This window comes from Entelurus aequoreus, linkage group LG07, assembly GCF_033978785.1.
Source record: "Entelurus aequoreus isolate RoL-2023_Sb linkage group LG07, RoL_Eaeq_v1.1, whole genome shotgun sequence".
NCBI lineage: Eukaryota > Metazoa > Chordata > Actinopteri > Syngnathiformes > Syngnathidae > Entelurus > Entelurus aequoreus.
Window position 1 is genome coordinate 28,729,539 of NC_084737.1, and position 24,137 is coordinate 28,753,675.

A 24,137-nucleotide genomic window follows, 5' to 3' on the forward strand; every position below is an offset into this window, starting at 1 on the left:
AAATGTCTGTTGGCTTGACAGTAAAGTCTAAAAGCTAATGTGCTACTCTGTTTGCTTCTTAAGGGTTTTTTAGCCTTTTGACAATATTTTCTAGTTTTGCTAGCTCAATATGAGTCAAAAGAAAGCAATGGACAAGCGATATGTGGTTCGACAAATTCAGTAAGTATCCATAGTGTCGTTGAAATTGCCTTCCCCCTCTCCTTCCGCTGCAGGCGAGGAAGATTAACAGAAAGTAAAGTGGATTTTTTTTTTTATTCCTTATCATTGTAGAGAACTGGATGTTACATTTAAAGAGTTTTTTTATTTATTTCAAACTGTGAATGCACCACAGGGCTTGTGACCGTGTGTGTGTGTAACTGTGTGTGCAGCTGCAAATGAGTTGAGTTCTTATTTACATTGTTTCTTGTGGAAAAACTCCTTCAACATCAGACTTCTCTATTTACGAACTCTCTTCAAGAACCACTTACGTTCTTAAATAGTGGTTCCTCTGTATGTTGCATCATAGTATATTGTTTTTAAAATGTATGTCTACATATTGTAATATATTACTAATTACCTGTGGATAAGGTGGTGGTGCTCTGTGTGTCTTGTCTTGTTGAAATGCACCAATGTCTCCTCCTTGCCATCCAGGGGATGATGCATTGCCAGCAGCAGCTGCAGCTGCCTCTTTTTCTTGTCGAATGGTGTTACGCTGCATTTGTTGTCTGATTAGGAATTCTCTTAATCTCTGACGCTAAAAAATACAAGTTTAATCAATTACGAAAACAATTCGCATAAAAAGGTGAGTCCATAGCAAATAGTTAATACCTGTCTGTGTTTCTCCAGTTCAGAGGGACTAAGGCCCACTAGTGTTGGATCTTGAACTGCTGACACATCAGGCATTTCTTGAGTACCTGGCAAGGTTGTCTGATGAGGCGCATCTTGAGGGCGGAGAACTGACAGTTCTTGAGATCCAGATGTAGGTATATGCCTCGAGCTGTGGCTGTCCGCAACAGTAGTTTGCTGTGGCCGACCTGGAACCATGTGACCCTGCTGTTGGGGTATCTGAATTGTTCCTGTACTAGGGTTGAATGGTGCTGAAGGTTTGCAAGTGACAGGATCCCCCATGGAACCACTGTTGGAATGTGAGGGAGGTGGCTGATTTGGATTAGGTGAGCTTTTAAAACTTATAATTCCTTCTGATGCACCAGACGCTGGGCGAGGTGGTTTTTGGATAGTTGTGAAAGGATCTCTCGATTGTGGCCTTGAAGGTGGCTGAGAACAGTGATCTGGGGACTGGAAACGTGGCGTTAAAGGGGACTGGGCAGAATATGTATCATTGGAAAGTCCACCTGGAGTGTGAGGAGACTGACAGCTGCCCTGGGATTGTGGGCTGGAGGGAACTCTAGGGCATATTTCTTGTTGAGTTACACTGTGTCTCTGGGGTCCAAGAGAACAATTGTCACCTGACTGCAACTTGGGAGCTAATGGAGACTGAACGTGGGCATCAGAGAAAGAGTGAGATGGAGACTGCCTGTAACCTTCGGAAGGATGGCTTGGGGAGGCTCCAGGATGAAGTGCACCACCTTCCCCTTGGTGTATTCGTGGTGTCATAGGTGCCTTAAAATATCCATTCCCAGACTCCAGCATCCCAACAGGAGAGCCAGTGGCAAGGTCAGGCCTTCCAACATTATTGGAGCGAGGAGAAGGTGCACTCATGTCAGCCCTGTACTGGCCTGGGCCTGCAGGCGAGGAGGCAGATGATAATGGGGATGCACCGTACTCTGTCTGCCCCATGGCTTGTTGAGTTCTTTGAGGGTCCCCATAATGTGTGTTATGGGGCGGTGAGAAAATGGGTGACTCTCCACCAATTGCAGCACTTCTTGAATGAGGACTTTGTAGAGGTGTAAGGGACTCTTGAGAGCCTTGCTGAGATTGTGAAGAATGACCTTGTTGTTGCTGTAGCTGTGATCTAAAGTAGGGGTCAACCTGCTGAGCCCGCCTGGAGGTTCCAGAAGTCCCTGGTTGCATGTCAAAGGGGCCAAGACTGGCTGGCCGTCCCTGAGGAAGACCCTGTGGGCCGGAAGCAGTATAACCTGAGGAGGAGGCCTGTATGGGGCTAGCCCCAGCATAGGTTAAAGGAGTTGGTGGGTGGGAATGAGAACGGGGTGACTGAGGGTGGAGCTTGGCAAAAGGATCTGTATGGACTTCGGCTGATCCTGGGGTCTTTGCGATACCATCTGAGAAAAAGACAGAGGAAGAACCTGAATCTGGGGGGAAGGGATATGGGCTCTCTGCTGAGCTTGGCTGAGACGAGATGGACGTAGATCCTGAAGGCGGTGGGATATGGAGGTGTAAACTGGGTCTTTCCCCTTTAATTCGCACTGGCTCTGTCTTAACTGGCCTGCACACCTGACTCTCTGCCTGCTATTAGAAAAAGAAAATTAGAAGAGTTAAAGGAAAAAATTAAGTATAATCTTCTACAGCTTTCTTTGACCATTATAAAACCATTAACTCACCTTTTGTGCCTTGTTGATCCTCTGAGCTGCTCTGTTATCTTTGGCCTTTTGCTTTTGAGAGAAAAAAAACATGTTCATTCAATTATTTCAAAAAGGTTATAGAGAAAAAAATATTTTTTTTGTCTGTTGTAATTACTTATTATAGTTTTCTTGTTAAATAAATGATAAATGGGTTATACTTGTATAGCGCTTTTCTACCTTCAAGGTACTCAAAGCGCTTTGACAGTATTTCCACATTCACCCATTCACACACACATTCACACACTGATGGCGGGAGCTGCCATGCAAGGCGCTAACCAGCAGCCATCAGGAGCAAGGGTGAAGTGTCTTGCCCAAGGACACAACGGACGTGACTAGGATGGTAGAAGGTGGGGATTGAACCCCAGTAACCAGCAACCGTCCGATTGCTGGCACGGCCACTCTACCAACTTCGCCACGCCGTCCCTACTCCCAATACAACCAATCTCATTTGAGTTTAACAGACTGACCAAACTAAATATTACATTTTGCTTTCATTGATCTGGCATAGGTATATGCCAAAAAATAATAATTAATACAATTAATATATATTAATTTAGTAAATGGTGGTAAAATAAAAGAACATACCAGATAAGGAACCTTGTCAGCTGCTGACACTTTTCTCCAGATCTTCATGATTTGTTTACAGCGACTTGCCCAGTCTGGAACAGCGGTAATTTGAAACATAGCTAAAATCAAATACAATAAAATTAAATGTTCACATGTTAGTAGACTTCCGCACTCACCTGGGTGGTCCTGTTTGAGAGTGGGAAAGTTGGTGTTGGCATAAAGCACCGGAGAAATTGTTGATAGCTCTCCCAGCTCCTCATCTTTCTCCCATCGCTGGAGACTGCGTTGGTTGTAGGACAGTCCGTCACCTTCTGCCTCAGTGGGGGTTGGTGGGGAGGAAGGGGTCACTGGGGTAGAAGGAGTAGCCCAGGGGCTCTCCTCACCCCCATTTGGACTAAACATCCCTCCTTTGTCCCTGAAAATAATAGAGTCCAAAATGCTTAAACGCTCTAACTTGAGCAGCAATCCCTGCTCATAATACAAATATATACATTTGCATTGCCATTGAGTCGATAGTAAAACTACATCAGGATGGAGCTACAGATAAATGAAATCTAAATAGAAATGTATTACTTCCTACCGCATGTCGAAGAAAGGGGACTGTGACAGGCCAGGGAAAGCGTCCATAACTCCAGCTGAAGGCAGAGACCCTGCAAGAGTGTTATAGATTCAAACCTCATTTAATAAATAAACCCTCATTAATAAGATGACAACGGAATCAATCTTAGGCATCCTATTCTACACACCTGAGAGGAGAGCTCTTTGTGGCAGAGCGCTACAATTAAGTTCCCCCTTATTGCCCTCCGAGATGGGCTTCATACCCTCCAAGGTGGAGCCTTCTGACACTCCTAGAACCTTCCTGAAAAACTGCTCAGAATCCTGATTCTCTACCCCTCGTGGAAGACCTGACAAAAAAAGGATAAAATGTGAAATGCGTTACCACATTTGACTTGTTTTTTCGTCCACAATAAGCCTGCGTCTAATACCTTCACTTTTTTCTGCATCAGAGTCAGGAGGATCAGTGGACCCTAGGTCCTTCAGTGATGAGGATGGTGCAAAGACTGCTGGAAAAAATATATATTAAAAAATACTTGGTAATTACCTTCAAACTAGAGCAATAAATAAGTTGCAGAGTCCAGTTACTCACCTGCACAGTCTCCCTGAGCATGGGGGGCCTGACATCCCTCTTGCTTGATTATACGATCCTTGGCCACATCTAGAGAGAGAGAGTGAAATAGGTGTTATGGATAAGCTTTGTCAACCTTGTCAAAAGTCAAACAACATATTTGTAGCGTTATTTAACTCATTCTTACTTTCTGAGGAATTCATTTGGATCCCTGATGGTGCTGGTAACGAGGGTTGAAGAAGGCATGCGACTGGCTTCTGTCCGGGGAGGGTCATTACAGCCTTCTTACTCAAGTCAATAAGCGTTCTTCCAAAGAATGCCTCCTGCATCAGAGAAGTTATTGTTTATTCGAAAATACTTCTCTCCTTTTTCCCACGTCAGTTTAAATAGGGATGGGGCAATTTGATAGTTAGTTGAGTCTGATACCAGCCAAATTTGCAGAATCAGTTATCTAAAAAAAAAAAAAGATCAATTTGATTTTAAACAAACGCAAATGCCTCACAGTAAGGCGTATGCAGAGTTGAATATTTGTTGCAGTTTGAACATGGCAATTTTTAAAATTTAAATAACTTGCATACAAATCTATTAATGTAACAAAAAAGGAGAAATAAATACTGATATCGTTATCTAACAAGAAAAAGTGGCATTGCCTGTATTTCGACCCCTGACTTCTTCCTGGAAGTGAAAACCGTAGTGGTCAACCAAGCGAAGACAGCTGTAGTAGAGCAAGCAGCGTGTGAACTATCTGGGTACAAAAGAGACTTAAATCTTCCTGCAAAAAGCAGATACGCCCCAAAAAATCCAACTATGCAATGGAATAGATCGCTATACTTTATTTAAAAAAGATTTGTTGAGTGATATCAAGGATCAAAAACGGCGGTCGCGTTCCCAGACATATCAAAGTATTGTGATCAAGACACCATTGTACATAACAAAACAGATGGAAACTTGGAAAAGCATGTCTACAACTTCTGTGTGGCTTTGTCAAGGAAATTGGTATGAAGATTCTCCTGGATAAATATGCATCGTTTTTTCTCGGGTAAGTTGCATTTCATGATTTAACTGTGTCACTGCCAGGTATGTTGCTGTTGCACGTGCCGTTTACGAGTTGTGTGTTCTTTATCAAAATATAATTATAGCTGTCAACATTGTGTATATTCTGAAAGCTTAATTTATGATTGCTGCTTTTGGTAAAATCTTAACTCTTTTAGGTTTTGCTCACATTTGTTTTCTTTTATTTAGACTTGCCGAGTTGGTGCTTTTCAAAACACTCGTAGCAAACATGTGTTTAGGAAATACAAATAATATCAAGATAATACTTAAATGTGAAATAATAAATGTTAAGTATATCAGACAAACCCTTAAAGGCCTACTGAAACCCACTACTACCGACCACGCAGTCTGATACTTTATATATCAATGATGAAATCTTAACATTGCAACACATGCCAATACGGCCGGGTTAACTTATAAAGTGCAATTTTAAATTTCCCGCGAAACTTCCGGTTGAAAACGTCTATGTATGATGACGTTTGCGCGTGACGTCGATGGTTGAAACGGAAGTATTCGGACACATTGTATCCCAATACAAACAGCTCTGTTTTCATCGCAAAATTCCACAGTATTCTGGACATCTGTGTTGGTGAATCTTTTGCAATTTGTTTAATGAACAATAGAGACTGCAAAGAAGAAAGCTGTAGGTGGGATCGGTGTATTAGCGGCTGGCTGCAGCAACACAACCAGGAGGACTCTGACTTGGATAGCAGACGCGCTATCCGACGCTAGCCGCCGACCGCATCGATGATCGGGTGAAGTCCTTCGTCGCGCCGTCGATCGCTGGAACGCAGGTGAGCACGGGTGTTGATGAGCAGATGAGGGCTGGCGTAGGTGGAGCGCTAATGTTTTTATCATAGCTCTGACGAGGTCCCGTAGCTAAGTTAGCTTCAATGGCGTAGTTAGCAAAACAGCATTACTAGGCTTCGACAGGCGGCACAGCATTAACCGTGTAGTTACAGGTCCAGTGTTTGGTTCGGTGTCTCCTGATAGTAGTATTGTTGATCTTCTGTCTATCCTTCCAGTCAGGGGCTTATTTCTTTTGTTTCTATCTGCATTTAAGCACGATGCTATCATGTTAGCTCCGTAGCTAAAGTGCTTCACCGATGTATTGTCGTGGAGATAAAAGTCACTGTGAATGTCCATTTCGCGTTCTCGACTCTCATTTTCAAGAGGATATAGTATCCGAGGTGGTTTAAAATACAAATCTGTGATCCACAATAGAAAAAGGAGAAAGTGTGGAATCCAATGAGACCTTGTACCTAAGTTACGGTCAGAGCGAAAAAAGACACGTCCTGCACTGCACTCTAGTCCTTCACTCTCACGTTCCTCATCCACAAATCTTTCATCCTCGCTCAAATTAATGGGGTAATCGTCGCTTTCTCGGTCCGAATCGCTCTCGCTGCTGGTGTAAACAATGGGGAAATGTGAGGAGCCCTTCAACCTGCGACGTCACGCTACTTCCGGTACAGGCAAAGCTTTTTTTATCAGCGACCAAAAGTTGCAAACTTTATCGTCGATGTTCTCTACTAAATCCTTTCAGCAAAAACATGGCAATATCGCGAAATGATCAAGTATGACACATAGAATGGATCTGCTATCCCCGTTTAAATAAAAAAAATGTATTTCAGTAGGCCTTTAACAAAGTGATCACTGCAAACTCATGCATTCTTCGACCGTGCTTTCTTCGACTGGAGTGTGAGCTGCATACTTTTCTCGTTGTTTTGTAAAATCTTGCACTCTTCAGCCCTTTTGGATTACCTCTCGAAGAACTCTGAAGAAACATTTATTCTTTTCGCAATTTGAATGATACGTACAGCCGAAAACAACATAGGCATAATGGCGCCGCCTCGTACCCATTGAGAACAGAGCGAGCTCGACCCCCCTACGCATATTGTGAGCCGGACGTGACGTCAGTAAAATGTTTTATATATATACTGTATATTTTAGAGAGCGAGAGACAGACAGAGACAAAGACAAACCTGGAGATATGCTGGAAACATGTCCTCAAGTTTGCTTTTCTTTCGACCCCGACGTTTTTTGGCCTGTTCTTCACCATCCAATGCTTTAGGATCCATGATGTTATCCGTGTCAGGATGGGGTCCTATGTACAAGTACAATCAAAACATAATAACAAATAAAATACAAGTTGGATGAGGAGGTCAGAATTATTACAAACATGGACTTTAGAAACCCAAATTAAAACACTGTGCATTTTACAGAACACTTGTACGTACAAGTACCTCTGTTGATTTTCCTCTTTTCTGATTTACAATGTTGGATACTGGTGTTAAACAATGTCTATGCATCAAATTGTGAAGTTCACGCATTTGGGCGTGAGCTGACATGCGGTTTTGGATGCCTCTGCCAGCTGTGTTTTGGAGTGTTGTTTTAACAGTGGGGAATCAGTGACGTCACAGAGTGACAGACGTGCATATGTGGGCATTCTTGGACATGTGTCAGAAAGCCTCCTACCCATGCTGCTGAGCCCACACTGCTCAGACTGCTGCCACTGGACCTACCAAATATTCCTTCTTGTTTCATGTCTTCCCACTCTCTATAAAAGAAATACTATAAAATATATACTTCCATGTTTATTTGCCCATGACATTTGGGCCACAACAAAATTAAACTAGCTGTTGAACTCTAATGGCAAAATGCGGCAACATTACAATTTGGGAAACAAAAGAATAACACTGGCGTGTGACATGCAGTGACTAATGATGCTAAAAAAAATATTTTTTTGATGCAGCGCTGTATGGCTCTTAAAGTTGGTAGGTGTACCTAATGTTATGACCGGCATATCTACATATTGTTTATGAAGTTTATTTTGACTGTGACTGAAAAAAAGTAGCGATTGTTCGTCTTCAAGATATACTGTAAATTTACCAGTATATATTGTCTAAGAATATTTTTTTTAATCTGTATTGTATTTCAGTTACAAAAATCACACAGAATATCAGTTCAACAAAATTATATTGTAGAGAACAATCCCAACTCCAAACTAATCCCAGCCCCGCATCACTCTATATAGCAACCCACAGAGCAATTAAGAGGTGAAAATCTTTGGCCATCTCACCTCATGATTCGATTAAAAATGTATTATTGATGAATCTTTAATCTACGTATATTGATGCAGTTTTACATTTATTTTCGTTTCACTAAATAAGCGTTTCTCTCTTGCAACTTTTAAAAACAGTGCATTTGTAATGAGAAATTCTCATCACATTTATTAAATTCATGGAAATGTGTGCAAAACTGGAACATTAGTGCCCTACAATAAAGTAGCTGGTCAGATCTCTCGGTGAGGTGGCTCGCCGCACAGCCAAATTTTAGAGCAGTCTGCATTACTGTTTCCAATAAATAAATCAATTATTGACGTTTACTAATCGTCCATGTCCGAATCGATTATTTCCCCCACCTTTAATTGAGACACACAAACAAAAAACAAAAAGGTCATACCAAAATGACTAAGAACACCATCAATAATAATAATAATACCAACATCCATAACAGTGATTAAAACATTAAACAACAACAAGCAAACAAATCACTGTTATAATTTCCATCAACTTCATAGCCATTAATAAAAAACAATAGCATCACAGTGGCTTACACTTACATTGGATCTCAAACTTGATAAGACACAGTATCCATTATACACCACGAGGTTAATTTAATAGTTAAAACAAATTCATATAACGGATCCCATATTCCAAGATATGACTCATTAACTGATCTAAATGCAGTTTTTCTACTGATATGATCTCTATAGCTTGTGTATAGCTGTCAGTATGAGTCGGACTAAAAATGTCTATCCACTTGTCTTACTATTATTGTTTGGAATGATGCATAGTGACAAAAATGCATTTGTATTATTTGATGACATTACTACATTGATGCAGATCTCCAAGAACACAAGTTTGCATTGTCTTTTGGATGTTTGTATTTAAGAATGCGATTACTTATTTTGTTATTTTAAACCACAACTCTTATTCTGTGACATTCCCACAATAGCTTATAGTTCCTTTAGCTGCCGACATTTTGTGCATAACTTGCTATCTAATGTACCCATTATAAACAACGTAAAATACCACCTATTGAAGATCTTGAATCAAATCAGCTTATTTTGAATGCATCTAAAAGGGCTTATTGGCATTTTTCTAAATATGATTCCATATGTCTTTCTCTAAAATGTTTAAGTCGGTCATCCATTTCCGAACACATGCATAATTTGCATTAATAGTATGATGGTCATGTATTATTCCATAACATATTTTAACTATTCTTTTTATTGCATCCTGAAAAAAGTGCTTCTTCCAGTTCATGGCTAATATAAGACATACTTTCAGAGGATACACATTTTTTATAACGTGTTTTAAAGAGATAAAATAAAAATAAAATACTTCTGGGTATATTATATTAATTCATTGAATGGTTTCAACAAGTTCATGAATAATGTGATGAGGTTTAGTAATAACTCTACATTTTAATGCAATCCATTTGACCACTTTTTTTAAATTAATTATATTATGATTGTACAAAAGACGTTCATTCACAGATGTAATTGGGTTGATTCCGAGTATTTTATGACACAGTTTTGGAATGCTAAAAGTAGCTTCTACATAGCTCTGCCTTAATTCCTTAGGTATTGTTTTAATATAATATAAACTCCCCACATCAATGTCCAAAATTCATCCATCCATTTTTATCGCTTGTCCCTCTCGGGATCGAGGGGGTGCTGGAGCCTATCCCAGCTGCATTTGGGCAGAAGTTGGGGTACACTCTTATGATAATGTAAAAACTTTGGTATAGTGAAAATTTACGAAACCCCTTTTTATGCAAACTGTCCAATTTCCGAACTTTTAGATCAAGCCAAATACGCCTTTGTGTGCAAACCATGTCTCTGTTGACGAACGCTTTATTCAAGCGCCTGCAGACAAGAAAGCAGGGCGAAACATTGTTTGGGAGGCGGGGCCTTCCACTTCACTTGCTGATCAGGAGAAGTCATGTCTCAACACTCTACAATATGTGCCTTTTGACAAGTTTAGTCCATTTTGCTAACTAAATTAAGAGTCCAAAAACTCAAACTAGCATGGAAAAAAGGAGTGAACCGCTGTGGAGTGAAAAACATACTATTTGTGAGGAGTACATTCATGGCACTCACAAACATGATCACAGTAAGTAACCACATTAAAGGGGAATTGCACTTATTTTGGACTTTTGCTTATCGTTCACAATCTTTAAAGAACACGTCTTTTTTTTTTTAAATGCTTGGAAGATGCGGCTAATGGGAGTCACCGTTGTAGCCTTCAAAGCCCTCTAAAACAACTTCCAAAACCCTCGATCAGCGTTTTAGTAACAGACACGTTCATAACATTATGTAATATGTACCGTATTTTGGTAATTTTAAGCATCGCCGGAACTGATTTCCTCAGCTCAGTTATTTCCACAGCAGCTAACTTCCGGCAACAAATGTCTGTCCTACTTCCGGAAACAAATGCAAGTGTTTTCTAATCATGGCAAATTTGGTAACATCTATCAATTTTCTACCGCTTGTCCCTCTCGGAGTCGCGGGGGTGATGGATACTATCCCAGCTGCACTGCAAAAACTGAAATCTAAGTAAGATTAAACATCCCAAATAAGGGTGATATTTGCTTATTTTCTGTCAGATAAGATAATTCTTCTCACTAAGCAGATTTTATGTTAGAGTGTTTTACTTGTTTTAAGGGTTTTGGTCCTAAATGATATCAGTAAAATATTACAGCGTGTAGCTGAGATTTTATGACCTATATTGAGGAAAACATGCTTGAAACTAGAATGTCAACTGTTGCAAAGCTGTGTCATTAACACTCACAAGTATAAAACTACTTTTTTTAAGTAATAATTTCTTACTTCAAGCATGAAAAAAAAAATCATAATGCCGAGCGCATATCATTATGTCAAGATATTGGCACTAGCATTTACTTAATTTAAAAATATTTTTCAACATATTGAGCAAAAAGGTCTAATTTTTTTTCTACCAAGAAAAGTGCACTAGTTATTAGTGAGAATGCACTTATTTTAAGGTATTTTTGGGTTCATTGAAGTTCACTAATTTTACTTGTTTTGGAAAGTCTTGACAAGTCGAATTTTCTTGTTCTATTGGCAGATAATTTTGCTTAGTTCAAATAAAATACCCCTAATTTTTGTAATTTTTTTTCTTGTTTTTGAACACTGACTTTTTGCAGTGTGCACTCAGGCGGAAGGCGGGTTACACTCTGGACAGGTCGCCACCTCATCACAGGGCCAACACAGATAGACAGACAACATTAACATTCACACACTAGGGTCAATTTATTGTTGCCAATCAACCAGGTACATGTCTTTGGAGGTGGGAGGAAGCCAGAGTACCCGGAGGGAACCCACGCAGTCCCGGCCGGAGAGGACATGCAAACTCCCCACAGAAAGACCCCAAGCCCGGGGATTGAACCCAGGACCTTTGTTTTGGTAACAGACTGTGAAATGTTATATATTTTTTATTTTTAACAAATGAGGATTCACAACCTTATCTTTTTGAAGCTGAATATACGGAGGACAAACTGCTGCTTCTGGAAGCGAACACAAAGGAAATGTGAAACATTGGATCATACAGGAGCTGAGAGAGTAAGGTCGGCGTGACTTTGATGCTGTAAATGTAGAACTTGGAGCCATGCTATTTCAACATAAATGGAGTGCTTACCCAAAACAAATGTTCCCTGCCAGCTGGACCAAACACACGACTGTCCATGGAGTGAGTCACATTAATATTGAACATGATACACGCAGCACGTCATACGTGTTATTACAACTACAGTGCATACACTGTCTAGCTCGCAAAAAAAACATGAAAACGCGGGCTTTTACTTTACAGATACTGTAATGTCAAACCTTGGAAAAAAAGCTTCAGATATGCTGCTCCATGGTCATGGAATAACTTATCAAATTATAATTTTGGGGAAATTTTAGGCCATTTTAAAGAATCGAGAATCAGTTTCTATTGGGCATTAAACTTGTTTTGAAGTTGTTTTTACTGAAACATTTTATACATTGTTTTGACCTATCACAAATTTTTATGTTAATATATGCAAGTAATTTACTTCAGATTTTATTGTGCATTACAAACTCAAACACGATTCCGGTGCTGACGTAAAAGCTAGCTTATCTCTTGCCGTAGCTAGCTTTTACGGCTAATACCGAAGCATACCGACGTGTTACTCCGCTGGAAAAAGAGTTCCTCAGTGTTAGCTCTTACAATAACAATGTTTCCACAGCATTGTTATTATACAGGTTAGAGAACGTAAATTAAGTACTGTTGGCGGTTTTTGAATACATTTTTAAAGTGATTTAGAGATAGAATTGATTGCTCCCATTAGGTGCATTGCTCGCCACCTAGAAGAAGCTGATTTTTAACATGTTGGACTGCAAAAAATATAAATAAAAACATCTGCCTTCTTGTCTCTCATAACGATTGTGAGCAACTGGCAACGTTTTAAAAAAGTGCAGTTCCCATTCAAGTTTTAATTGTGATAAAGCTAGTCTTTTCTGTGAAAAGATGCCAGAACAGAATTATATCACAGTGGAGCCAAATACACTATCTCTTCACTTGATCCAGAGCAACCTCTCGCTCTTCCAAAGCACAAACACTCAGACACGTACGGCTCACCTTTCCCCCTCCCAGTTCCTTTTTCCTCCTTCTGTCTGCTTCTACTTGTCAGTTCTCTGCCGTTGGTAATGCAGGGTTTCCCCTACATGTAAACGATCGTGGCGCAACACCGCGGCGAAATTAACTCTGCCACAACTTCAAAATAAGATTTTTTTATTTTAAACATGTAAACAAATTTAAGTGATATAATGTATGAATGGATATACTGTATATAATCTAGTCACTTACTATCGGCTTTAATCCATCCATCCATTTTCTACCGCTTGTCCCGTTCGGGGTCGCGGGGGGTGCTGGAGCCTATCAGCTCAAATATTATAAAAACATTGCTAATTGCTTTATTTATATAAGTAAAAAAATGCATCTAAATCGCCTGTCAGAATGGTATTACCCAAGTGCGCACCTAAACAGAGTTGACACCCGGTACTACCAACATAACGTCTACTTTATGCCTTGTCTACGAATCTCCGTTTGGACATCGCTGTGTGGAGTGTGCATGTGGTTTTCTTTGGGGCACTCCAGTTTCCTTCCACATTCCAAAAATATGCATTTGAGCTTCTTTGGAGATGGCAAATTGTCCATAGATATGAATGTTAGTGTTAAGGATTGTCTATATACAGTATATGTGCCTGCAATTAGCCTTTGCTAATTTGAATTAGCTTGTCTATGAGCTAGTACATTGTATGTTAGCATTAAGCTAGCAGCATTAGAGCTAAACCTTTATCCTGCATAATTGCATTGCTTTTTTTCAGCTTATTACAAATTATATTATTAATCTAACGTTACTTGTACATGTATGTGCACTTCATATAATGTACTTTAAGTGTGGTTAGTTTTACAGTGACTTCATTGTGAAGAATTTCAACAAAACAAAGTTGTTGTTTTTTTTTTAAATCTAGCTCAAAGAACTGTTTACATATTGCAACATTCCAGGAGTGCAGAATAAAGTGTAGCCTGTGTTACCTTTTACAATAAGCAGAAACAATTGAATATGCATTGAACAAAGAAAGAGAGTACAGTCTAAGTCAAATTCCTTGTGTTAAAGCTGATAGTGATTCTGATTATATAGGAATTTAAAAAAATATTCTATTAATGGTATTATAATAACTCCATCCATCCATTTTCTACCGCTTATCCCTTTGGGGTCGCGGGGGGTGCTCGAGCCTATCTCAGCTGCATTCGGGCGGAAGGCGGGGTACACCCAGGACAAGTCGCCACCTCATCACAGGGCCAACACAGACAGACAGACAGACAACATTCACACTCACATTCACACACTAGGGCCAATTTAGTGTTGCCAATCAACCTATCCCCAGGTGCATGTCTTTGGAGGTGGGAGGAAGCCGGAGTACCCGGAGAGAACCCACGCAGTCACGGGGAGAACATGCAAACTCCACACAGAAAGATCCCGATCCCGGGATTGAACCCAGGACTGCTCAGGACCTTCGTATTGTGAGGCACATGCACTAACCCCTGTACCACCGTAACTCATAACACTAATATTTGCTTTTAAATATACATAAAACATTTGTGTAGCCTTTTTAAAAGAAAATTAATGCATCATTGGAAATCAAAATTATCATGTCATATTGACCACGCCGCCACCACCATGTACTGTATACAGGGGAAATCTCAGGGAAACACTGTAATGTGTGTGCATTTTACTTTTTTAAATGTTTATTATTGTAGCAATATGATTGTTGAAGTTAAGGATTTTTGTGATTGTGTTTGTGAGAGGGCACCATAGTGACTTCAGTGTGTGTGCGTGTTGGCAGAGTAGAGCATACAGCAGCTTCTTCTGGTTGACTTTTTAATTACACAGAAAGTTGATCCATCACCCTCTTGTTATGTTTATTTGATATTCAGTGCTGTATATCATGTTATATTGTGTTCACAAGTGTACAAACCTTAGGTAAAATACAGACTTTTGGCTGGAACCCGTTATTCATATTTACATTGTTTCTTATGGGGAACTATACAAACTTTTCTATTTACAAACCATGTTCAAGAACCAATTAAGTTTGTAAATTGAGGTTCCACTGTTGCTGTAGTCATCCTTTATCATGTGAACTAAACAATCTTAAAATATAAACATCTTCCCTTCTTGTAACACCATATAAAATTTGATACTGTATGAATTTTCTTAAAGGATACATTTTGATACTTTTGGAGAGGGCGGGGTGAGGAGGGTTTGAATCGCAATCTTGGAACGCCTTCACAAACAAACGTGTTTTATATCAATAATTGTTCTATGGATGATGGTGCCCCCGTTTTAATAGTAAGAACAGCTAAACTGCAAAACACAAGCACATTGAAATATCTAATGACAAATATCAGTCCATTCTTGCCACTGACCTTCTTCGATGGTTCTCTCTATTGGCTGTCCATCTAAAGTAGTTTCTCCAGCCAGCTGGGCGAAAAATTCTTTCTTCAATCGTGTGTGACACTTCCTTTGTCGCACCATGAAGCCTCCAATTCCTGGTGCAATTTGTTCATACATTATCCACAAATATTTATTAAACATGTTTGACAAATTAATATTTTAAAATAATGTGACATTACCAGGCCTGTAAGGTTTGCGTTTTCTTTTTTTTCCATCTTCCATATCCTCCAACCCCCCTTTGAGACCTTCGCATTCAGCTCCGCCATCTGCACCTCCATCAGCACCACCTTCTCTGTCAGGGCTCCCGGGGTTCTCCATTTTAGTGTCACAATCCATAGACTCCCCACAGACTAGATCAATAAGAGCACATGGAGTTAACACAGCAGCACAAATATGACTGTTCAGCAGCCGATGGAGGAGTAAACTATGTGTCAACCTTTTCCTTCTTCCCCTTCTCCTTCCTCCCTCACATCCATTCCATCTGGCACACCTTCACAACACAAAGTGCCAAGACGGGAGCGCCGCTGACGTCTCTTTAGCAGAGGGGACATGGATATGGTTCGTAGCAGGGACATCCCTGATTCTGTCAGCCAAACACCCTCTAAGCGGTAGAACTGAGGCTCTGTAACGTTGCATTTGAAATTGTGACTTGAGAAAGATGGGTAATGGTGAATGCAGCAGCAATAAAACAAAAAAGGAGGAAGCAAATTCCACTGACCTGGCTCCTTGATCTTTATTGAGGCCATAAAGGAAGACTCAACTACAGTGACGAAATGGGTAGAAAATGCAATAGGAAATTATGTATTGAGTTCAAACAGTGATCCCCTTTATATGCTTGCAGTTTTATTATTTTAAATTAATGTATGGTTTTGACTCACCAACAGGTTTTGGAACATACGGGCTGCAAGATGTACATGCAAAGCCTTCATCAGAAGCTTGTTCCACTTCATCTTCCGTGTATAAACTTTCACATACGGCATGGACCCATCTTTACAGAATCACAGAAATACATAGCGATATATGACATTTATAATAACTCACATGAAGAAGACACTTGATGAATTAATAATAGCTAATATTTTTTTTTCTTCCCTTTTCCCTGCAAGACATCATTAGTGACCACCTAATAAATGATGTATTGGATTTTTAACGCATGTAGTAGATGTAATGCGCAGCACCTACCGATCGCAGTGCTGACACTGCAGGAGCAACTCCTCCTCCATGAAGTTCTCTCTACATACTGGGCAAGCAACGAGGCTGGCACAGGGTCCACAGTGGGTGTAGTTATTCTGCCACTCGCAGTGGAAACCTGGTGAGTTGGAGCCACACTGTACACAACACACACACCTGCAAAAAAGGTACAGAAAGACAATACAAAATAAAATATGTGCCAAAGGAAGCGGATTATCTTTTTTTATTTTGCTATGAATGAGGGTTGGGCCTCTGAATCACAAATGCAGGGTCTGATGAATAGTTTACATAAATGCAAATTTCTATTGGACCCTATTCAAATACACAAGACTGAACAAAGATTTCAATTTTTTTTTTCCTTTACCATTTGCATTTCCAACCGCCCTTGGGTACTGTGTGTAGGGGCGGGTCCAAGCAATAAGTGTGATAGCTGACATCACAGTCATCGCAAAGCAGCAGACGGGAAGGATCGGAAGCCTTTCCACATACTTCACACACAATACATTCCAAACAGCGCCAGCCCTTGCGGAGCATCATTTTGGTGATCTGTGGAAAATGTCAATTTTAGATTTACACTTGCAAATGACTTGGATTAATGAAAATGACAATAAGAGGGCAATATTGCACTTACTTTGCTGTTCACACAGTAAGGATGGTAACACTGAGCACACTGTGCACAAGCTAATAACTGCCCCTCTGCACCCTTTCCAAAACTGCCACAAACAACACACATATCCTAAACACATAAGACAAAAGGAAAAAGAAAATGTTGAAATTAACTGACTGTGCTATTAAAAACCCATGAATTAATTAAAGAAGGTTATACCTGAAGCAGAACAAATTTATCGGTGTTTGAGAAAAGAACCACTGTGTTCTGCATGGTGTCATCTTCCTCCTCCTCCTCCTCTTTACTTATTCCAGTGTCTGTGGTCATGCTAAGCTGTAGACAAAGAACCAAATACAAAAATCAAAGCTATTCCATAAAATGCAAATGGTATACAAAGTTTGTCTCACCAAAAAGGCATCAATGCAAGAGGCCATGGCTTTGAGGCGAGACCTCCCGCCGCGCCCTCTGCCTCCACCGCCCCCTCTGGGCCGCCGCTTCCCAGGGAAACTATTGCTTCGACCCTGCACGACAGCAGTGTAGTCAGGACTATTACATCAAATTGTTACAATATCGCTAAAGCCAAACAAAGAGTGACCTCTGACCTGTTTGACCCGTGAGCGTCCGGGGGATCCCCGACGTTTCACCTTCTCTCCGTCACTTTGCAAGAGTTCAAAGGGAAGCGAGTCATCTGTTTCTGTGAGCAGGTTATCAATGTGACAGCGGGAAGCCGATATAAGGTCCATGGAGAGTTGATGATCCGGTTCTCCGGGAGAGCCCAAGAAGCCACTGCTACTCTCATCTCCGTGGCTCATATTGGACAACTCATCCAGCAGTGACTGCGGGTTAACCTCATGCTCCTGTGGTTCCTGTTTTATTTCCACATCGTGCACTTCTTCTTTCATTTGCTCATCGTCATCTTCATCGTCCTCCTCTTCAGAGTGATTAAGTAGCCGCTCCTCCATGTTTACAGTAGAAGGCCCTTCTCGAGTGACTGGTGATAAAGAAAGATGAAAAGACGACTGCTGGCGTTTGTTCTGCTCATCCGAGAGAGGTGCATGCTGTTTTTTCGCCACATATGCTTGAGAAGATGAGAACTTTGACAGAGTCTTACTGAATGGTTCAGAACCAGACTTGAACAACTCCACCTTCTCCCTATTTTCAGGGCCCTGGTGCTTAGCTTCTGATTTAGGATTTTGGGACAGTCTCTCAGCAGTAGAATACTGCAGAGAGTCAGCTTGGATCACCTGGCTCACTGCCTTCTCTGCTCTCCTTTCATCAGCAGATACACAAGAGGGACCTTGTTCTGTTGAGCACTCTCCATCTAGAATCAAGGAATGCATGTTATTACTTTAATAACTTACAAATCTGTCATTAGTTACGGCATGCTTTGTGTCCATGTGCAAATATGTAGGCCAGGGGTTCTGTTCTCAAACAAAGCAGCAGACCCCTCTGAAGTGCATACTTTTTCTATCTTCAGCTCCTCCTTCAAGGTTTTGTCAACTACATCGGCGGTATCCGCACCTGAAGTAACAACTACTTAACTTACTCAACACACATTTGATAATGGTACATGTATTTGTAATTAGATAGGAGACCTTGCGCAGTCATTGTTCAAAAGAGAGCGGATATATTTTTGGCAGTACGTGAAACATGACGCACAGGACAGGCTAGTGAGGCGCAAACGCATCTCTCAGCTGTACTGAAACGATATCTCTCTTTAGATCCAGCCAATGTTATAACAAATGCAATTTTAAATGGCGGACTCGTGAAAAAACATATATGGAGATATCAGCTGACGGAACTAAGGGAAAATACGTCACGAAAGTTTCAAATTCCTAGCGGTTTGTTTGGAAAGAAGCAAAAGTATTTTATTATTATCTGCGGCACTCTTCCATGGTTTGAAATCAAAATTTTGTGAATTATTGGAATCCTAAATACACAAAAATAGAAAGTTGGTTTTGCATAATATGACTTTTTAAAGTCGTTTTCAGTTGTTAAGAACACAGGGTTTAGACAGATACGGAATGTAATGATACCCCAAGAAGTTCCTTCTTGTGCCCATGTTAGCCAGATAATACCATCTCTTTATGAAAAAAATAAAATTTTATATACAAAAAAATTTCAAATCGTTCAACCTGCTACTGTTGCACTTGTCTGTAGCTTTGCACTTTTATAAAAAAGGAAACTAGTGAACTTTACTTTTGTATCACTGTAATTCATTTCATACATTTTTACTTTTTTGAATAGTTTGTCAAGATAGTTAGCAACATAACTCAAAAAGTTATAGGCAGATGTTCATGAAACTTACAGGAAATGCCTTAAGTGGTATAATGCCTTAAGTGGTATAAAGGAACAACTGCAAGCAAGTAAGTAAGCAAGTAAGTGTGTGTGTGTGTGTGTGTGTGTGTGTGTGTGTGTGTGTGTGTGTGTGTGTGTGTGTGTGTGTGTGTGTGTGTGTGTGTTGCTAGCAGCAGGCCAAGACAAAGACAGTGGATGACATACAAGAGTGATCATTTATTTATTTTAATGCGCAATAGCTAGCTCAAAAAAAGTTCCAGTCCAAATCCACCATCTGAATTCAGGATTTTTTTTTCATTTATTTTTTTTTAAACATCAGGAGGTAGAGCTTGGCGGAGGTTTACACTCTGAGTGCTTCTCTAGTTCCATATACATTTATATTTTATGATGTGATATTTTACACTAGCTCTTTCAGTAATATTTGTTATTTTTATTTTATTTGAATCGTAATTATTGGATAAGAAATTAACCGAACCATAACTTTAGTATAGCAGTCTGTATTGAGCCGTGAGTATGGCATACAGTTACAGCCCGATCATTTGAGGTATTATTTTTGTATTCCACCCAAACTAATATATTATATTGTTTGTTTTGTTTTTTATTTACCTAGGTCCATTGGTGTTGCTTCTTCAGCCCTCATCTCTGATGCATCTCCCTGGCTTTGTGTCTCCTCAGGTACGTCCATCTGCTCTCCCATCGTCATGTCTGTTTGGATTCTGTCTGTTTGGATTGTCATCTCTACCAACTGTGTATGTCCTTCAGCCTCAACCTCATCAGCTGCCTCTGCAGTTTGCGTCAGCGCCATGTACCCCTCAGTGAGATGCTCTTGCGGATGACGATCCTCCTTACATAGCAGGCATACGCTCTTTACTTCTGGGAGCTCACCAGGTAAAGCACACTCACTGTGCACCCACCTGAGATCATAAACACAGAATATTTTACAATGAGTGATAGAGTCAAGCATGACGGAAACCTACAGTTGAAAAGTCAATGATCTAACCTGTGACATAAGCTGCAGCACTGAAGAGCAACAAGTGGGTTTGCAGCTTTGCTGCAGACGCCACACACCGAGCTACGCTGACACTGGCAGGCCTGACACACAGCATAGTTGTCAAACCACTGAGCCAAACCTGGCACCACGAGTCCACGGACCCCACACCCCATACAGACACGACACCTCTGGCATGATACAAATAACAGAGTCAACCACATGATCAAAAAAGACCAAGAATTTGACGGGGAGACGCAATTTCAAGTAAGTTAACAGTGAAATTAATTTCCAGGAAAGGCCATGCTTAAAAGGTGTCGACTTACTTTGCATTTCCATGGATCTGTAGGGAGAGAATCCATGGCTGGTTGGAGACAGAAAGTGTGGTAGCCCTTATCACAGGCATCACATACTAACATTTTGGAGTCTTCACCTGGTTGTCTGAGGAATGACAACATCAATCAATAACTATAGGTAATGAGTTATCAACTACAACAGTATTCGTAAAAAGCTCAAATGTACTCACCTGCAAGTCTGGCACACTTTACACTCTGGGCACTGCCATCCTGCCCGCTGGATGGGCGCAGCCCCAATCTCTAAACAGGCCGCATGATAATGGAGGCCACAACCCGTACAGAACAGCAAGTCTGTGAGCTCTCCCACCGAGTCGCACACTGCACACCAAGCTTCTTCTCCTGCTGTAAAAGTAAAAAAATAGAATTATATGAGCCAATGCTGGTTGTAGTTCCAACAAAAAGATTGTAAAAGCTAGAGAATGTACTGCAAAGCTGCAATAGTTGGCGATATAATGTATTTTATCTTAAAAACTAAGGTTTTGGTGTCACACCCAAACTAATTTTAAGGACGTACAACAATAAGCTCCACACTGCTGTGGCAACAAGTGTAGTTTTGGAGAAATAGGAAGTTTCTGACAGTGGAACAAAGAAAACTGTGATGTTTCATAAACCAATTAAACTACTTCTGCCAAAAGTAAACGATTCTCAACCAAAATCCAAGATGAAAAAAAATGACAACACATTTCAGATTCACGGTGCATGTGGTAGAAGATGACAAAAGACCTATTGTAATGTGTACCACCTAAATTTTTCAAGTGGAAACCTTGTGAATAAAGAAGGCCGAAAATAAAACTAAACTAAGTAATACTAAACCAGTGCATATAAACCAATTCATGATGATCAATAATATCTACCTTCATTGAATTGGTGTTAGCATCTTCAATGCACAAAATGTTTCAAAGTTGCCACCTACATTCTTCATTTTCCCTGTATGCAGCACTTGCTGGAAAAAGTTTGGACAACCCTTGCTGTAGGTTGTGCGTATATCTGCCATCGACTAAAACAACTAAAACTCTATTACATGGATCTGTGAATATGCTGTGCTAAAAAACTAAAAGATGAAAGACTACTTAAGATAGACATTTAAGCCATTTTTAACAAAATATCTATGTTAAATGTAACACTTTAGCAGAAAAGCAGATTTAAAAAAATATATAATAACTATTAATCGTCACAACCATTGCATGTGCAATTTTGTTTTGTATACACTGTGTAGTTAGGTGTAAAAATCCTGAAAATATTCGTTTTTCTTACCCAGCTCTTCTGCCTCGTCTATGTGCTGTGGACAGAGAAGGGCCAACTGCTTCATAGATAGGAAGGAACCACTCGCTGCCGCACATGGAAAGTGGTAAAATGTTGAACAGCCCTCAGCATGGCAACGAATGGTTGCCCCAAGCCTTTTACAGTATTCACAAAGCTGCAACAAACCAATGTTAAAAATCAACCAGTAATAATGAATGAAACACTTAATCCCAATATTTTCCTTTGAAAGTGCACTTACCCGCTGCGTCCCTGAGATAACAGCCTTATCAACATTCTCCAACTCGCCGTCATCCATTTGTTTAACTCCTTCTGACCACACCGCACACCAGTGATGAACCCAACAACCCCCTGTTTATTACAATATCATTAGTCAAATATCCACACAAAACTCAATTTTCTTACATACAGTATTCTTCTTCTACTTAACTAAAATTGAATGCAAGTTATATTTAGTACTGTTGGGATTTTAACCTGAGTCATCAAAGAGTGATGCCACAGAAGGGGCATTCGAAAATCCAATGGAAGACAAATCATCATTTCCAGGCTGGGGCAGAGGTAAAGCTGATGGCTGGAGGGTGGATCGTTCCAATGTTGGCCCAAAGCGCCTCAGTTCCCGTTGTCCATGAAGGCTGCGCTCCACACAGTTGCAAAGAGCACAAGCCCTCACGCTCTTTCTATTCAGACACCAACAACCAAAGATTCAGTATTTGATTTTGTCAACTGTGAGAAGCTTTGTTGGGAACATTTTGAAGGAGCTTACATAGGTGTAGTTGAAGAGGCTGCAGTAGCACCGGACACATCCTCAGCAGCAGGAAGAGCTTGGGACTCGCCATCAGAGGAGGCATGTTGCTTAACAGCAGCATTGTCATCAGCTGAAAAATAAACAAACACTGTAGTAAACTTTATCTACAAAAAGTTAGCAGGATGACAATGTATTTCACAGCACATGACTTATCTGCCATGGTATTGCATACTAAAAGGGGAACTGCACTTTATTTATTTTGCATATCGTTTAGAATCATTATGAAAGACATGACGACAAATGTATTTCATTTTCAATGCATTCTAAATATATGCGATCAAAAGTCTGTTTACAATTGAGCCTATGGGAGCCGCTCTATTCTGTCTATTAAGCCCTTAAAGACATTCAAACACCTCCATTAAAGTTTCATATACATGATGTAAGCAAATGTATAATGTAGTAAGGGGCACATTTATAATAACATGGAGGCCTGGGGTCGCGGGGGGTGCTGGAGCCTATCTCAGCTGCATTCGGGCAGAAGGCGTGGTGCACCCTGGACCAGTCGCCAGCTCATTGCTGGTCCAACACAGATAAACAACATACCTTGTGTAAATGATTCCATCATAGCAAGGTGATTTTTAGCCCGTTGTTTGTTGTTGCGTCTTGTTTGCCTTGTAAAGAATTGTACATCCCGCACTCGGTTGGAAACTTCGGTTTCAGATGCTGCAACAAGTTCGTTGTGCTGATACCTTGAAACAACCTTTGCTCCGGGCAGTCACTTGTTTTACGCCTGTTGCCGCAAAACCAAATTACTGACAACATTTTTCTTTTCTTTGGAACAAACTTCATTAGCCGTGTTTTGCTATGTGTGCCGCTGAGGAAGTAAGGGCAAGCTACAGAAGCTCTGGAGGGGCAAAAAGTATGCCGGAACAAGAAGAGAAAAAAACATGTATTTGATTTTTAAATCGTCTGCAACAAGAAAGTTGAATATAGTGATAAAATCGATATATCGCCCAGGCCTAATAACATGTAATATTTACGTATTTTCAATCAATTCCTTTATTGTCATTGTCATAATAACACTTAAAGGCCTACTGAAATGATTTTTTTTTTATTTAAACGGGGATAGCAGATCCATTCTATGTGTCATACTTGATCATTTCGCGATATTGCCATATTTTTGCTGAAAGGATTTAGTATAGAACAACGACGATAAAGTTCGCAACTTTTGGTCTCTGATAAAAAAAAAGCCTTGCCCCTACCGGAAGTAACGTGACGACACCGGAGGAAGGACTGCTCATATTTTCCTATTGTTTACACCAGCAGCGAGAGCGATTCGGACCGAGCGACGATTACCCCATT

The 24,137-nt window shown here is 40.3% G+C and overlaps 1 protein-coding gene across 5 annotated transcripts in view; it reads right to left on the minus strand.

Annotated features, from left to right (window-relative positions):
• Window positions 1–24,137, minus strand: part of LOC133653627 (histone-lysine N-methyltransferase 2D-like) — a 53,218-nt gene that overhangs the window by 23,947 nt on the left and 5,134 nt on the right. For 2 of the 5 annotated variants that reach the window (XM_062053120.1, XM_062053118.1), the window contains exons 3-32: window positions 22,794–22,905; window positions 22,505–22,707; window positions 22,272–22,381; window positions 22,025–22,187; window positions 20,941–21,112; window positions 20,741–20,855; window positions 20,427–20,605; window positions 20,033–20,340; window positions 17,731–18,449; window positions 17,536–17,649; window positions 17,348–17,461; window positions 17,153–17,257; window positions 16,886–17,067; window positions 16,513–16,677; window positions 16,209–16,318; window positions 16,049–16,090; window positions 15,767–15,952; window positions 15,510–15,680; window positions 15,303–15,425; window positions 7,248–7,369; window positions 4,400–4,535; window positions 4,234–4,302; window positions 4,073–4,150; window positions 3,833–3,991; window positions 3,667–3,736; window positions 3,263–3,501; window positions 3,105–3,178; window positions 2,499–2,549; window positions 808–2,406; window positions 557–733 (exon numbers count right to left, since the gene is read on the minus strand). In XM_062053120.1, coding sequence (XP_061909104.1) covers window positions 557–733; window positions 808–2,406; window positions 2,499–2,549; window positions 3,105–3,178; window positions 3,263–3,501; window positions 3,667–3,736; window positions 3,833–3,991; window positions 4,073–4,150; window positions 4,234–4,302; window positions 4,400–4,535; window positions 7,248–7,369; window positions 15,303–15,425; window positions 15,510–15,680; window positions 15,767–15,952; window positions 16,049–16,090; window positions 16,209–16,318; window positions 16,513–16,677; window positions 16,886–17,067; window positions 17,153–17,257; window positions 17,348–17,461; window positions 17,536–17,649; window positions 17,731–18,449; window positions 20,033–20,340; window positions 20,427–20,605; window positions 20,741–20,855; window positions 20,941–21,112; window positions 22,025–22,187; window positions 22,272–22,381; window positions 22,505–22,707; window positions 22,794–22,905 — 6,167 coding nt within the window. The remainder of the gene's footprint in view (window positions 1–556; window positions 734–807; window positions 2,407–2,498; window positions 2,550–3,104; window positions 3,179–3,262; window positions 3,502–3,666; window positions 3,737–3,832; window positions 3,992–4,072; window positions 4,151–4,233; window positions 4,303–4,399; window positions 4,536–7,247; window positions 7,370–15,302; window positions 15,426–15,509; window positions 15,681–15,766; window positions 15,953–16,048; window positions 16,091–16,208; window positions 16,319–16,512; window positions 16,678–16,885; window positions 17,068–17,152; window positions 17,258–17,347; window positions 17,462–17,535; window positions 17,650–17,730; window positions 18,450–20,032; window positions 20,341–20,426; window positions 20,606–20,740; window positions 20,856–20,940; window positions 21,113–22,024; window positions 22,188–22,271; window positions 22,382–22,504; window positions 22,708–22,793; window positions 22,906–24,137) is intronic. The other 3 variants (XM_062053122.1, XM_062053121.1, XM_062053119.1) reach the window with 3 other exon arrangements.